The following is a 12,925-nucleotide window of genomic DNA, read 5'->3' on the forward strand; positions in this document are numbered from 1 at the left end:
CTGTCTCTGTGTTTTCCTAATTTTTGGTGCATTGCATCAAAATGCAGTTAATATATCTGTGATTTTTTTAAAAAAGAAAATCTTGCTGTGGCTAGGGGCTTGATGGAAAAGAAATGGTTATTGTTGTTGGGTTTTATAAGAAAATTGCTAAAGGGTAGAGTGATGTCTCTTTACCATCATAAGATACTGCAAATTGATTCAGTAACTGAGCACCCTGACTAAACTGCCCTCACACATGGTTGGTATGCTGAACAGTTGGCTGAAATTGTATGCAGAACTCTCCCATCATCTATATTATTGGGCCAATGCATCCAGATGCAGCAGGCTTCCTCTTTTGGAATGATTCTTAAGCTTGATATTTTTGGGGAGGCATTCTGAAAGGTAGCAAGTACGTATTTTTCCCAGCTTTTCTGCAAGTAAGAGCATTACAGAATCAGGCCAAAGACCCATTGAGTCCAACATTCAGTGTCAAAACTGGATTCATTCTGAAAATTCACAGACACGGATGTGAGAAAGATAGCTGCCCTTCTCTGTCACTTCACAGAGACTAGTATTTAAGATACGCAGTTTAAGAGGTAGTAGATACCCATTCAGATTATTGTTGCTAAACTGAACCTTGCATGAATTTGCCTTAGTCCCCTTTTACAACTTTCTAAATTGCAGACCAATTTTGTATAGCACAAGGTTGGGTTTTTTTTATATTATGAAGGAAAAAAATCCCTTTATTGGTCTAGAACAGGGCTTTTCAACCAGTGGTACGGGTACCACCTGTGGTACATTGGCACCTGGCAGGTGGTACGCGACCATCCTAGAAAAGTAGTAGTGGGGGAGGGGAATGAGCTGAACCAGTGGCAGCACCGCACAAGCCTGACCGAGAGATGGCTGGAGCTGCAGGGCTGTCAGGGCTCAGCGGAAGCACCAGGATCAGCGCCAGGCTCCAGCTGGAACTCAGTGCTGATCCTGGCTCTTCTGCTGAGCCCAGAAGAAGCACCGATCAGCTGGAATGTTGCAGCATCTCCAGGGTCTTGTGATTTACATTCAGATGCTTGGCAACTGATTCATATTTATGACGGTCACAGTGTCCCAGGGTCATGTGAAGTGACCAAAACCTGCTGCAACCACCCAGCAGATGGGGGGAGGAGAATAAAAACCAAACACCCCCCTACCCCACCCCCGCTGCCAATCCTCAACAGAAATGCTCACAATGAAAACCTCGGACAGGAGGAAGAGCACTGCCGGGCGGGCAGGCAGGTGTCTTGCTCGGCTGTGCCTTGGGGGGCACTTTTTTTCAGTGCCATTGTAACTTCAAACAGTCACTAAGCGAACTGTTGTAAGTCGAGGACTACCTGTACTTTATCATTTTTTTCCTTTTTGGGGGGGGGTCATCAAGTTTTTGATACCTTGCTAGGCGACTGGTGGTACTCGGATGTTGCCATATCCTAAAAGTGGTACAATGGGTGAAAAGGTTGAAAAGCCCTGGTCTAGAATCCCAACACATAATTTCAGTGATCCTGAATTTGAACATGAGAGTGGGAAAAATATAATTCTGCTCGTATCTTCATTTTAATGGCATGCTGTAGTTTGTAACATAAAAACTCTAAATGATGTAGTCTTTTCTCACAGGGAAGATAATTGTTTTATTAGGGATATATTTTTTTAAAGTACTGGAAGTACGTGTAAAATTTGCTACATTGGAATTGTAGAAATTGTACTGTTAACATATTCAGATAGCCCCAGATTGGGAGAAATTGCAGTAGAAATTCAGTCCTGGTTATTACTTCTTTAACCAGCAATGTTCTGCCTTGGAGTCTTCTACCAATATAGTACATATGGAACATCCTTAATTTAAATGTTGTCATTGATCTGACAGGAAGTAAGTTTCCTGAATGTCAGATAGGAATTATCTTGAATTATCCTTACTTGATATCTTGGTTTCAAAATTCTTAATTTTGAGGATTGACAATTTGAAGATTTGATACAAGTTAGGAAAAAAAGGGGAGATTATATTATGAAATATGTTAACAGTGTAATCCTTTGGATGCTTATTGAGAGGAAAATCCCATTGTATTCAAAGTAGGGATGATAGAATTACAATGAACTGTTGCAAATTGATAGCCTTACATTCATAGGAACGGACCTATAGACTTCACTTATTTTTTTCTGTTTAGGCATTTGATGGTCCTACTTTGCAATAAGCTATATGATTCATCTGTTTAGTTCATGCATTTTGCTGATGGTGTAGACCTAATAGCCTTTATGTTTTCAGAATTAGCTGAGAATAAGAATCAGCCATTTCTATCACTAATGCTTGGTATATTGGTATATTGTAGGTATAATAAGAGGCCAGTTTGGTCTAGTGGCTAAGGTGCTTGTCAAGAAGTTGCACAGCAGCTGTCCAAATGAAGTCAAAGACACTGATACAAACTAGTAATTTTATATAAATAAACATATTTTACATTTATATTTATAGCAGACAAGATAGTCAGGAACACAGGAACATCATGAGTTAAGGCAAACAGTACACAGAGCACACAGAAGAAAAAGGCGGGAAAAAGGGAAACTCCCCCTTTACACCCATAGCAACCAATCATGGTGTAGATTGCCTCATGCATGAGCCAGCACTCTCTAACTTATCAACTACAACTGTGTGCTCTGGCCCACTGTACAATTTACTGTTCTAAATTTAATATCGTAACAGTGCTGGTTTAGAAACCAGGAGATTGTGGGTTTTAGGTCTCCTTTTGGCATGAAAGCTGACTGGGTGACTTTGGGCCAGTTACTTTCTGTCAGCCCAACCCAATTCACAGGCAGGAGTATTGGGATTTTTTGCTGTCATGAGTTATATGTAGAAAGCTGAGAAGTAACAATAATTATTGTTAAAGGGATACAATTCTGGAACATCTGAAGTATCACTTGAGCAATGTCGGAATTGATAAAATCATCCTTAGTTAATTGCAAAAGGCAGTTTTACTTGGAACAGCTTACATCCTGCAATGACATCTTTAATATTATTAAACACAACATCTGCCTATCCTAGGCCCTTGGAAAGGACTTAATCCAATCTAAACATCTGGCTGAGTATATGATCAACAATGATAATATAACCTGATATTCAGAGTCACTCTCACAGACTGCAATCTGTACAGACCAGAGACTTCATAGTTGAAACATTTGGTTTAAGGTGGAAACATTTCTTCCTCTTTTCATACCATGTCATCTGAATGTCAAAGGATTGTTGGACTTTCATGATCTTTGGAATCATTTGGGTCAGTCCTAAAAATGGCAGAGCCAGGCAATGCATGTTGATTGTTTTTTCCCAAGGATAATCATGACTATCTTAGTTTGCATGTACCTTGCTAGTACTGTCTACCTTTCAATGGTCCTCATAGATCCTATTAAACTGGGATCTTGTTCAAGCAAGTCATGTGTTGTACCATTTAATTATGTTTTTTGTTGTTTTTGTTTGCTTATTTTTGCAGAAGAAGTGGCAAAACTGGAAAAACACTTGATGCTTCTCCGTCAGGAATATGTCAAACTGCAGAAAAAACTGACAGAAACAGAGAGAAAATGTACCCTCCTAGCTGCTCAGTCAAACAAAGAGAATGCCAGTGACTCTTTCATCAGTCGACTGCTTACCATTGTGGCAGAATTGTATGAGCAGGAGCAATATAGGTAAGAGATTTCCTAAAAATGGTAGAAAGATCATGACGTGTCACGATGTATCGCGACTTTTTCTCCATTGCCGGCAATGGGGTGGGTGCGGTTTCGACATGACGCATCTGACCCGCGGGCTGGCAGTTTGACACCCTTGCCATAATGTGGTATAACATTATTACTAATAGCACAATCAGGGTTTGCTACAACCAGTACTCAAATTAAAAGTCTTGCAACCAAAGAATCAAGGTGCAGTTCTGATAAGATGCTTTTATTGCAGGCAATAGCGAAGCTTTTAAATTAGCTTATGCACAAGGAATTTGTCTTCAGAGCTTATGCACCGGAGACAAATTCCTTATGTGTCCAATCACATTTGGCCAATAAAGAATTCTATTCTGTTCTATCCTATCCCTAATTCCTATCCCTCATTCTTATTTCTATTTCTATTCAGAAAGCCTGCTGCAGCATATCCAAGGTTCAAATTTTGTATCTTATTCACTTGTCTGTATATTGTAACATACTAAGAGCCATTTGTTTCTCAGTAGGTGAAGCAATATTGTAATTGTGATTGTAATAAGCTACAGGTAGTTTTCTTAACAACCATTCATTTAGCAACTCTTTGAAGTTACAGTGGCACTCAAAAAAGTGAGTTACACACAACCAGTCCTCACACTTGTGATCATTGCAGCAGCCCCATAATCAAATCAGTATTTGACAACTGGCATGTGTTTAGGGTAGTTGCAGCATCCCAGGGTCCTGTGATCACCATTTTTGACCTTCCCAGCTAACTTCCAATAATCAAAGTCAATGGAGAAAGCTGGATTTGCTTAACAATCACATGATTCATATAACAACTGCAATGATTCACTTAACTGCCATGATAAAAAGGTCATAAAATTAGGCATAACTCACTTAACAACTGCCTTGCTTAGTAACAGAAATTCTGGTCCCAATTGTGGTTGCAAGTTGAGGACTATCTATAATCTCATTTGAAGGTCTTTGCTTTTGGGTATATCCCTCTGAATCTCATAAGCACGTTGGCTGCATTCATATCACATGGTTAATCTTTTTATGAAATTACCCCATTTTTCATGTTCACTCATTAAACTATAACCAAATAAACAAAACTTCATCCCTTTAGTTAGGATGATCACTAACTAAGCTTAGGATTTTTTGTGAATTTATCTGCCAGGTATTTAATTATATACAAACACAGCCATTGTGCATTATGATTTATCGGTTGATTAGAAGTTTTGTTGATTGATTCTGAATGTTAATCAATGATCAAATTCATATGATTAGGCTCCATGGACTAATTTTTAAACTTTACAGTACTGACCATCTCTAGTCCTCATTGACATTTAAATCTCCAGAGTTTCTTAGTTTTAGCTTTTAATTAACATAATTCCCAACTATGGTCTTCTAGCTGTCTTTTTCTTTTTACTGGGTGTGGTTAGGGAAAAATAATGAATAATCATTTTTCCTCCCTATTTATGAGTGTACTCTTCCTTTAGAAGACCATAGAGGAACTAGATTAAATACACAGAGACCTACTAATAAATACAACTTGAAAGAGGATCTGCATGAAAATGTATTATCTGAATAGAATTTATAAATTAGATACAAATACACAAGAACTAGGTTGCTTTTGTGCATTAGATCTAGTTTCAAGATGTGGAATGAAATTCAAGCTATATTGTCAAAAGACTGAGACTTATCCTTTAGCAAGCTGTTCTGAGCATGATTTTGGTGTATTTGCTTGAGGGATGCATTTTTGAAAATGAATTCCACATGTGAGAATGAGCAGAATCGAGGATTAATGGCAAGGCCAGCTTGCTGTAATTCTGTTTCATAACTAGCGGGTCGTGTAAAAATAATGGCTGGACAGGAAGTATTTTCAGTCTGTTAGAAACATTTCATGGGTTAAACTAAGCTAAACAGTGGGTGTAACACTTTCTAATTTTCCTGGAACAGCTTCTCTTTTTCCCCCAAGAAACTGCAGGGTAATGACAGATAGCTCTGAACACACCTCTTCCATGAGACATATATATACATTTTGAAGAAAATTGAGTTTTATGAAATTAGTCTGAGGGCCATAGCTCTGCGGCAGTAAATGTTCTTAAATTACAATTGCAAACTTAATACATGAATGCAGCATATATGGCTATTGTCTTAATGCTGAGCCAGGCAGATGTACTTTGTTTTACTAGTTAAAATATTTTGAATTAAATATTTGTTGTGAGTGACTTAACCTTTTGGTGTGCAGGTCATTTTTGCTCTTCAAAACTAGAAGTTCCATTTCATATTGGTGTGTTTTTGTTGTGTAAGTTTTCAGCGTTTTTATGTCATATAAAATATCTGTCCAAAACGGGAGATCTTTTTCATTGATTTTAGTTTTAAATGGTGTGCTAACTAGACAATTAACTGTTGTCACCCTCACTTCTCTTCATGTTAAATGATAAATTTCTTTATAAATTGCTGTCACATCCTTCTTTTCAATACCTTCTTTCTTCCCATCTTTAATTATGAGCTATTTTTTTGGAATGTTAAAGCACCAATGTGGGCTTAAGACAAGATATTTGACTGACAGCCTCTCTCCAATTACAACTATCTTCTCCAATGGGAGTGAGAGGAAAAGCATACTCTAGGTCTTGTTGTTTAAGAATGGCATCTAGCAGGGCCTAGAATGTAGACATTTTCTGTTGCAGTGCCTGCCTTTTGAAACACCGTATCACCCAATCCCATTGGTTTTCAGAAAACTCTTTAAGATCTGGTTGTTTAACCTAAGCATGGGTACTGCTGGGTTAGGTAATTCCATGAGATTTGTTAATTTATGGTTGACTTATCATTGGATGGTCTGTCTGCCATTTTATGCTGTTTATTATTGTTTTTTGTTATTGCTATTATATGTTTTTACATTGGTGTTTTTAAGCTGGATTAGTCACTGCTGTGGAATGGGTGGACATATTAATAAAATGAAATACATATATATTCTTCACTTAGTGATCACAATTGGAACAGAGAACTCAGACACTAAGTGCCACAGTCGCTAAGCAAAACATCACGTGACCACAACTTACGATATTACTTCCACCTTCTCTGTTAACTCTGCAAGCCAGTTGCAAAGTGTCCAAAAGGCTGTCATAGGACTATAGGATGCTGCAACAATCGTAAATGCAAGATTGGTCACAATGTTTTTTTCCATCATTGTAAGTTGGAATGATCACTAAATGAGGCAGTTGTGAGGACTATTTGTAATAAATAAAACACAGAGGCTGGTAATTAAAAAAACATGTTTCCCCACATGAGCATTAGAGCATGATTAACAATATGATGATAATCCAAGAATGTGCCAGAATTTTTAGCTACTGGAGGGGAAAATTTGGTAGGGCTACTATATCTGTATTGCAGAGATTCAGATGAACAGTGGATGGTAAGGAGCTGTGATGGTTCAGTGGTTAGTATGCAGTATTGCAGACTAACACTGCCCACTGCCAGGAGTTTGATCCTGACCAGTTTAGCCTTCCATCCTTTCCAGTAAAATGAGGATCCAGATTGCTGGAGGCAATATGCTGACACTGTCAACTGCTTAGAGAGGGCTGTAAAGCACTAATGAAGCGGTATATAAGTCTAAGTGCTATTGTTAAGGTAGTAAAGTTATTGAAAATGCTTACCAGTTTTAGAGCTGTCACTTTTGGCCAGAAATGTAGAAATATTGAAAGCTTAAGGCAGTGATGGCGAACCTATGGCACGGGTGCCAGAGGCGGCACTCAGAGCCCTCTCTGTGGGCACGCCCGCCATCGCCCCAGTCCTAGGCCTTCAGCTGGGTTTTATAAAACCTTTTCGCTTTAGGCCTCCACCACCGTGTACAAAAAAAAAAGGTTCAATCAGTCAATTTCAACTTCTCGTGGGAAAAAAAAAGATCTTGCAAAGTTGGAATTGATTGAACTTTTTAGTCCCACCCAGTCTGCTGTTACCACCGCAGCCACCCCACCCAATGGGCCACACCCACCCAATGGGCCACACCCACCCGGCACCCGATGATGCATAAGTGGGTTTTGGGTTGCAGTTTGGGCACTTGGTCTCTAAAAGGTTCGCCATCACTGGCTTAAGGCTTGCTGCTGAAATTTGACGGCATACGTGAGAGGTGCTTACAGAACTCTGTGTGTGTGTGAATCAAGACTATCTTTGTTTTAAAAGATGTGATGATTTACAGTTACTCTCATTGCTAGCATCTTGTTATTTTAAGATTTGCAAACAAATAAAAATAGCCAGAATTAACTGAAGATGCAGCCCTTTAAAAATATTTTTTTTCTCAATAGAGAAGGGGATTTTACTTGACTTCCCAATGTTTCTCTTATGTGGGGGTGGCTTAGCCCTTAGTTTTGTGCTTACAAATAATAAGCAATGAGAAGTATTACCTTAGTTACCATCCCTTTTTCTTTTTCTTTTTTCTTTTCTACATTTTCTTGTCAGTCTGAAAGAAGAGGTTGCTTTAGGGTTCTCAAGCATTATAAAGACCTGAAAACTAGGTCAAAGTACATGAAAATCATCCATATTTTACTATGTCCCCACTGTGACTCATCTGATTTCTTCCAAATTGATGTTGCAGTTAGCAGAATACCAGCTCATCTAATCCAAAGTTATGTTTGTTCTGTTTCTTCAGTGACCTGAAGATCAAGGTGGGAGACAGGTACATCAGCGCTCACAAATTTGTATTGGCAGCCCGGAGTGAGGCTTGGAGTCTGGCCAACTTAGTGTCAACAAATGAGCTAGATCTGTCAGGTTAGTTCTGTGTGTGAGTGAGAGACTGGAGAAGTATTCACTGCCTTGGGAAGATTAATAAAAACATAAAATGCCTTTGGGAAAAGAGGTTACATTTTTATCCTTCAAGAGGAGATGCTCAGCTTGCAAAAATGGTACTCAATCTTCTAATTATGAAGCATTTGTCTTTCAAACATGCTAAGTGTTTAGTGCCAGTTAAATTGGAAGCTTACACCTCTTTAATTTTAATGACATGGGTGTTAGGTATGGTTGTCTGTTTCATCTTATTAAACAGTCTCTGAAGCAGCAAAGAAATCAAGTTGTTGAAGATGATTGATTATTCTGTTGGTCTTCACAATTGCTTTCTGAAAGCATCAATGTCTATTCTGTAAGGCAACTATTGCAACTCCAGCATTTTTCTCTTTGGAAACCAACTTAGGTACTTGGCCACTTCTCTGTTTCATTTTGTTTTTTTCCTCCCTGATTGAGAAGCTTGTCAAAAATTCATGACTCTTCCCTAAAAGCTAGATTCTGGGATGAGGCTACTGTTCAAGAGAAATGTTCTGAACTGATATTTAAATGAGATAAATAGAACTGCTGGGATCTATGCTATAAAATAAGTAATTTTAAAACACCTTAGGATATGTCAGCCTTCAAACCGGATAGTAGTTTCATATTTTCCTAGCCAACATATTGAATTATGCTATCTCTCTCCATTCAGGGCATAAATGTTTCAGACTGTTTTTTTCTCCCTACCTTTTTAATTCTGTGCTTTTATGTTTATTAATTTTAGTGTATTGTTATTTTATTTCTATATCTAATGATTTGTATATACCACTTGAAATGAGTGCATTAGAAGCAGCGTAAAACAAGCAAAAATAAATACATAAATAAATAAAAATATTCATTTATTATAATGTGGAAAAGATCTTGGGAGACTGGGCAAAGAGACGCTACCAAGGGAATGGTCAAATAAGAGGCAGCGTACCCTTCAGCTGGATAGTGGTTGGGGCAGGAGGCTCAGAAGAGACACTCCCTAGTTTCTCAGGCTGTATAGGAAAAGGGGAGATAATTGTACTTTCAGACTTGTAGGATTTTGTGAATGTAATTTAATATAAAGTAAAATTAGCTCATCTTAGCTAAACCAGTTCTATCTGGTTTATCTCGTGAGGCTGACATTAATGTACAGGTAGTCCTAGACTTACAACCTTTTATTTAGTGACCATTTAAAGTTACCATGACATTGAAAAAAAGTGATTTATGACTGATTTTCATACTTATGACTGTTACAGCATCCCCATGGTCACATGATCAGAATTTGTGCCCTTGGCAACTGGCATGTATTTATGGAAACTGCACTGTCATGGGAACATGTGATCACCTTTTGTAACCTTCCCAGCCAGTTTCCAATAAGCGAAGTCAATGAGGAAAGCTGGATTTGCTTAATGATTGCATGATTCATTTAACAACTGCAGAGATTTGCTTAGCTGTAGCAAATAGGTCATAAAATGAGACAAACGTCATTTAACAATTATGGTTGTACATTGAGGACTACCTGTTTCAATCTTTAACACTCTGTGTTAAAAAGAATTTTGTTGCTTGAAAATAACTGATCTATAATGAGAAACTTTCCAGAAGACTTTTTTTCCATTTCTTTTTTCCCCTTAGAAATGTAAATTTCTGTATCTTAAAATGCATTAGGTTCCACAGCACTAATCTCATAAAGAATGAATACACTACCAATCAGATTGAAATTACCCTAAATTATTGGTAGATTTAGGTAGGCAGTTTTATAGATTTACATGTACATTCCCCAAAATAGCACAACCATTAACATCTAGAAGCAAACAACGTTATAACTAGTAGTCAGCACGGCTTTGTTAAAAACAAATCATGCCAAACCAATCTTATTTCATTCTTGGATAAAGTGACTAAATTAATAGACCAGCGAAATGCCATTGACATAATATACTTAGATTTCAGTAAGGCATTTCACAAAGTAGACCCCATCCTACTTTTTGGTAAGCAAGAAATAGGTGGAATAGACATCATCACCAAATGGATTTGTAGCTGGCGGACAAACCGTACTCAGCGAGTAGTCCTCAGTAGCACTACATCCACATGGAGAAAAGTAAGCAGTGGGGTACCACAAGGCTCCATCTTAGGCCCAATACTTTTCAATATCTTTGATAAAGTGACTAAATTAATAGACCAATGAAATGCCGTTGACATAGTATACTTAGATTTCAGTAAGGCATTTCACAAAGTAGACCCCAACCTACTTCTTGATAAGCTAGAAATAGGTGGAATAGACAACATCACCATCAGATGGATTTATAGCTGGCTGACAAACTATTCAACGAGTAGTCCTCAATGGCACTATATCCACATGGAGAGAAGTAAGCAGTGCGGTACCACAAGGCTCTGTCTTAGGCCCAGTACTCTTCAATATCTTCATCAATGACTTAGATGAGGGAATACAGTAGAAGGGGAACTCATCAAATTCGCAGATGACACTAAACTGGCAGGAATAGCCAACACCCCAGAAGACAAGCTCAAGATCCAAAAAGATCTTGACAAACTTGAACAATGGGCCCTATCCAACAAAATGAACTTTAATGTGGAGAAAAGTAAAGTTTTACATTTAGGCAGGAAAAATCAAAAGTATAAATACAGATAAGGCAAGACCTGGCTCAAAAACAGTAACTGTGAGAGGGACCTTCGAGTCCTAGTGGATGATCACTTGACTATGAGCTAGCAGTGTGCAGTAGCAGCCAAAAAAGCTAATACAGTCCTGGGTTGTATAAACAGAGGCATAGAATCAAGATCATGCAAAGTATTAGTACTGTTTTATAAAACCCTAGTAAGACCACACCTGTAATACTGCAGCCAATTTTGGTCACCATATCACAAAAAAGATGTTGAGTTTGGAAAAAAATCAGAGAAGAGCAACTAAGATGATCAAAGGCCTGGAGACTAAAACATATGAAGAACGGCTGCAGGAATTGTGTTTGGCTAATCTAAAGAAAAGAAGAAATAGGGGTGACATATTAGCAGTATTCCAGTATTTGAGGGGCTGCCACAAAGAAGAGGGGATCAAATTATTCTCTAAAGCACCAGAGGGCAGGACAAGAAACAATGGTTGGAAACTGATCAAAGAGAGAAGCAACCTGGAATTAAGGAGAAACTTCCTAAGAGTGAGGACAATTAACTAGTGGAACAGCTTGCCTTCAGAAATCATGGTTGCTCCCATCACTGGAGGTTTTTAAGAAGAGACTAGACAGTCACTTGTCTGAAATGGTATAGGTTCTCCTGCTTGAGCAGGAGGCTGGACTAGAAGACCTCCATGGTCCTTTCCAGCTCTATTCTGTTCTCTCTGCTTAAATTAGTAACAGTGGTATATAATTTACATTCCCCAAAATAGCACAACCATTAACATCTGCTAAAATTAGTAATAGTGGTACATAATTTGTGTGTCATAAAATTATTAAAGCCTATGTAAAGGTAATTTGAAATTTTCACTACTCTGATCCTCCATAATTGTATAAAAAAGAGTATAATATTAAATTGTTGTGTTGTGAAATGTTCACAGATGCCAAATTGGATTCTAAATTCGAATACATCTTCTAAAGCAGGGGTTCCCCAACCCCCAGTTCGTGGACCAGCACTGGGCCCCGGCATGCCAGAAACTGGGCCACACAAACAAGCAAAACCCCATCCACGGGATGCAGGCAGCATGCGAACTCCCCCAGTCCGCGGAAGAACCTCTCTCCACGGAACCAGTCCCTGGTGCCCAGAAGATTGGGGGCCGCTGTTCTAAAGCACAGAAAGGCTGTGCATAGATTTATCCAAAAGTTAGTCTTGTTGATTTCCCTAGGATGTACTCCTTAATAAATAGATAAAGGATTTTATTGGATTCCCTGCCTCCAGCATTTTGTAATTTTTTTCAAGAAAAGTCACTGTTGAGGTGCAATGAGGGCTGTTTTAGTGTAACCCAGATATTCTAAAAACTTTATGCTGATTGAGTTACAGTTCTAATGCATGTGATTTGGTCTAGTACAGACCTATGTTCAAATTCCTTTTCAGCTCCATTGTTAACTGAGTAGGCTAGGACAGTGGGGTTCCCCCTTCATAATAAGCCACACTTGTTCACACAACATACTAAGCTACAATCTACAGATCACAGTGGCTGGGTTCATATAGGATGCTGAGGCGAACCCAAATCCACGTTTGACTCTTGTAAGCAACCATTTGATGGATACGGTGTTTATGTTAGATCAAATGGATAATAATTTGAAGATAGAGGACAGTATAATCTGTCTTTTTTCAAAGTTATTTTTTTTTCTTCATTACCATCCAACTTGTTGGTACCTATGACTTCTGAAATGAAGGCAGCAATTAGGATCTGACTGATATCCAGCAGGCATTTTGTTGTCTTCCTGATAGGCTGGAAAGCAGTTCTACCACATACCTAACCGAGCTCTGGAATTCAGAGATGATAAGCGCA

General features: G+C 38.4%; 1 protein-coding gene across 1 annotated transcript in view; it reads left to right on the forward strand.

Annotated features, from left to right (window-relative positions):
* Positions 1–12,925, forward strand: part of ANKFY1 (ankyrin repeat and FYVE domain containing 1) — a 63,123-nt gene that overhangs the window by 8,279 nt on the left and 41,919 nt on the right. The window contains exons 2-3 of the mRNA XM_015821064.1: positions 3,480–3,672; positions 8,321–8,439. Of these exons, the coding sequence (XP_015676550.1) occupies positions 3,480–3,672; positions 8,321–8,439 (312 nt within the window). The remainder of the gene's footprint in view (positions 1–3,479; positions 3,673–8,320; positions 8,440–12,925) is intronic.

The sequence above is a fragment of the Protobothrops mucrosquamatus genome, unplaced genomic scaffold (genome assembly GCF_001527695.2).
Source record: "Protobothrops mucrosquamatus isolate PMUCROS unplaced genomic scaffold, P.Mucros_1.0 scaffold1242, whole genome shotgun sequence".
Taxonomy (NCBI): domain Eukaryota; kingdom Metazoa; phylum Chordata; class Lepidosauria; order Squamata; family Viperidae; genus Protobothrops; species Protobothrops mucrosquamatus.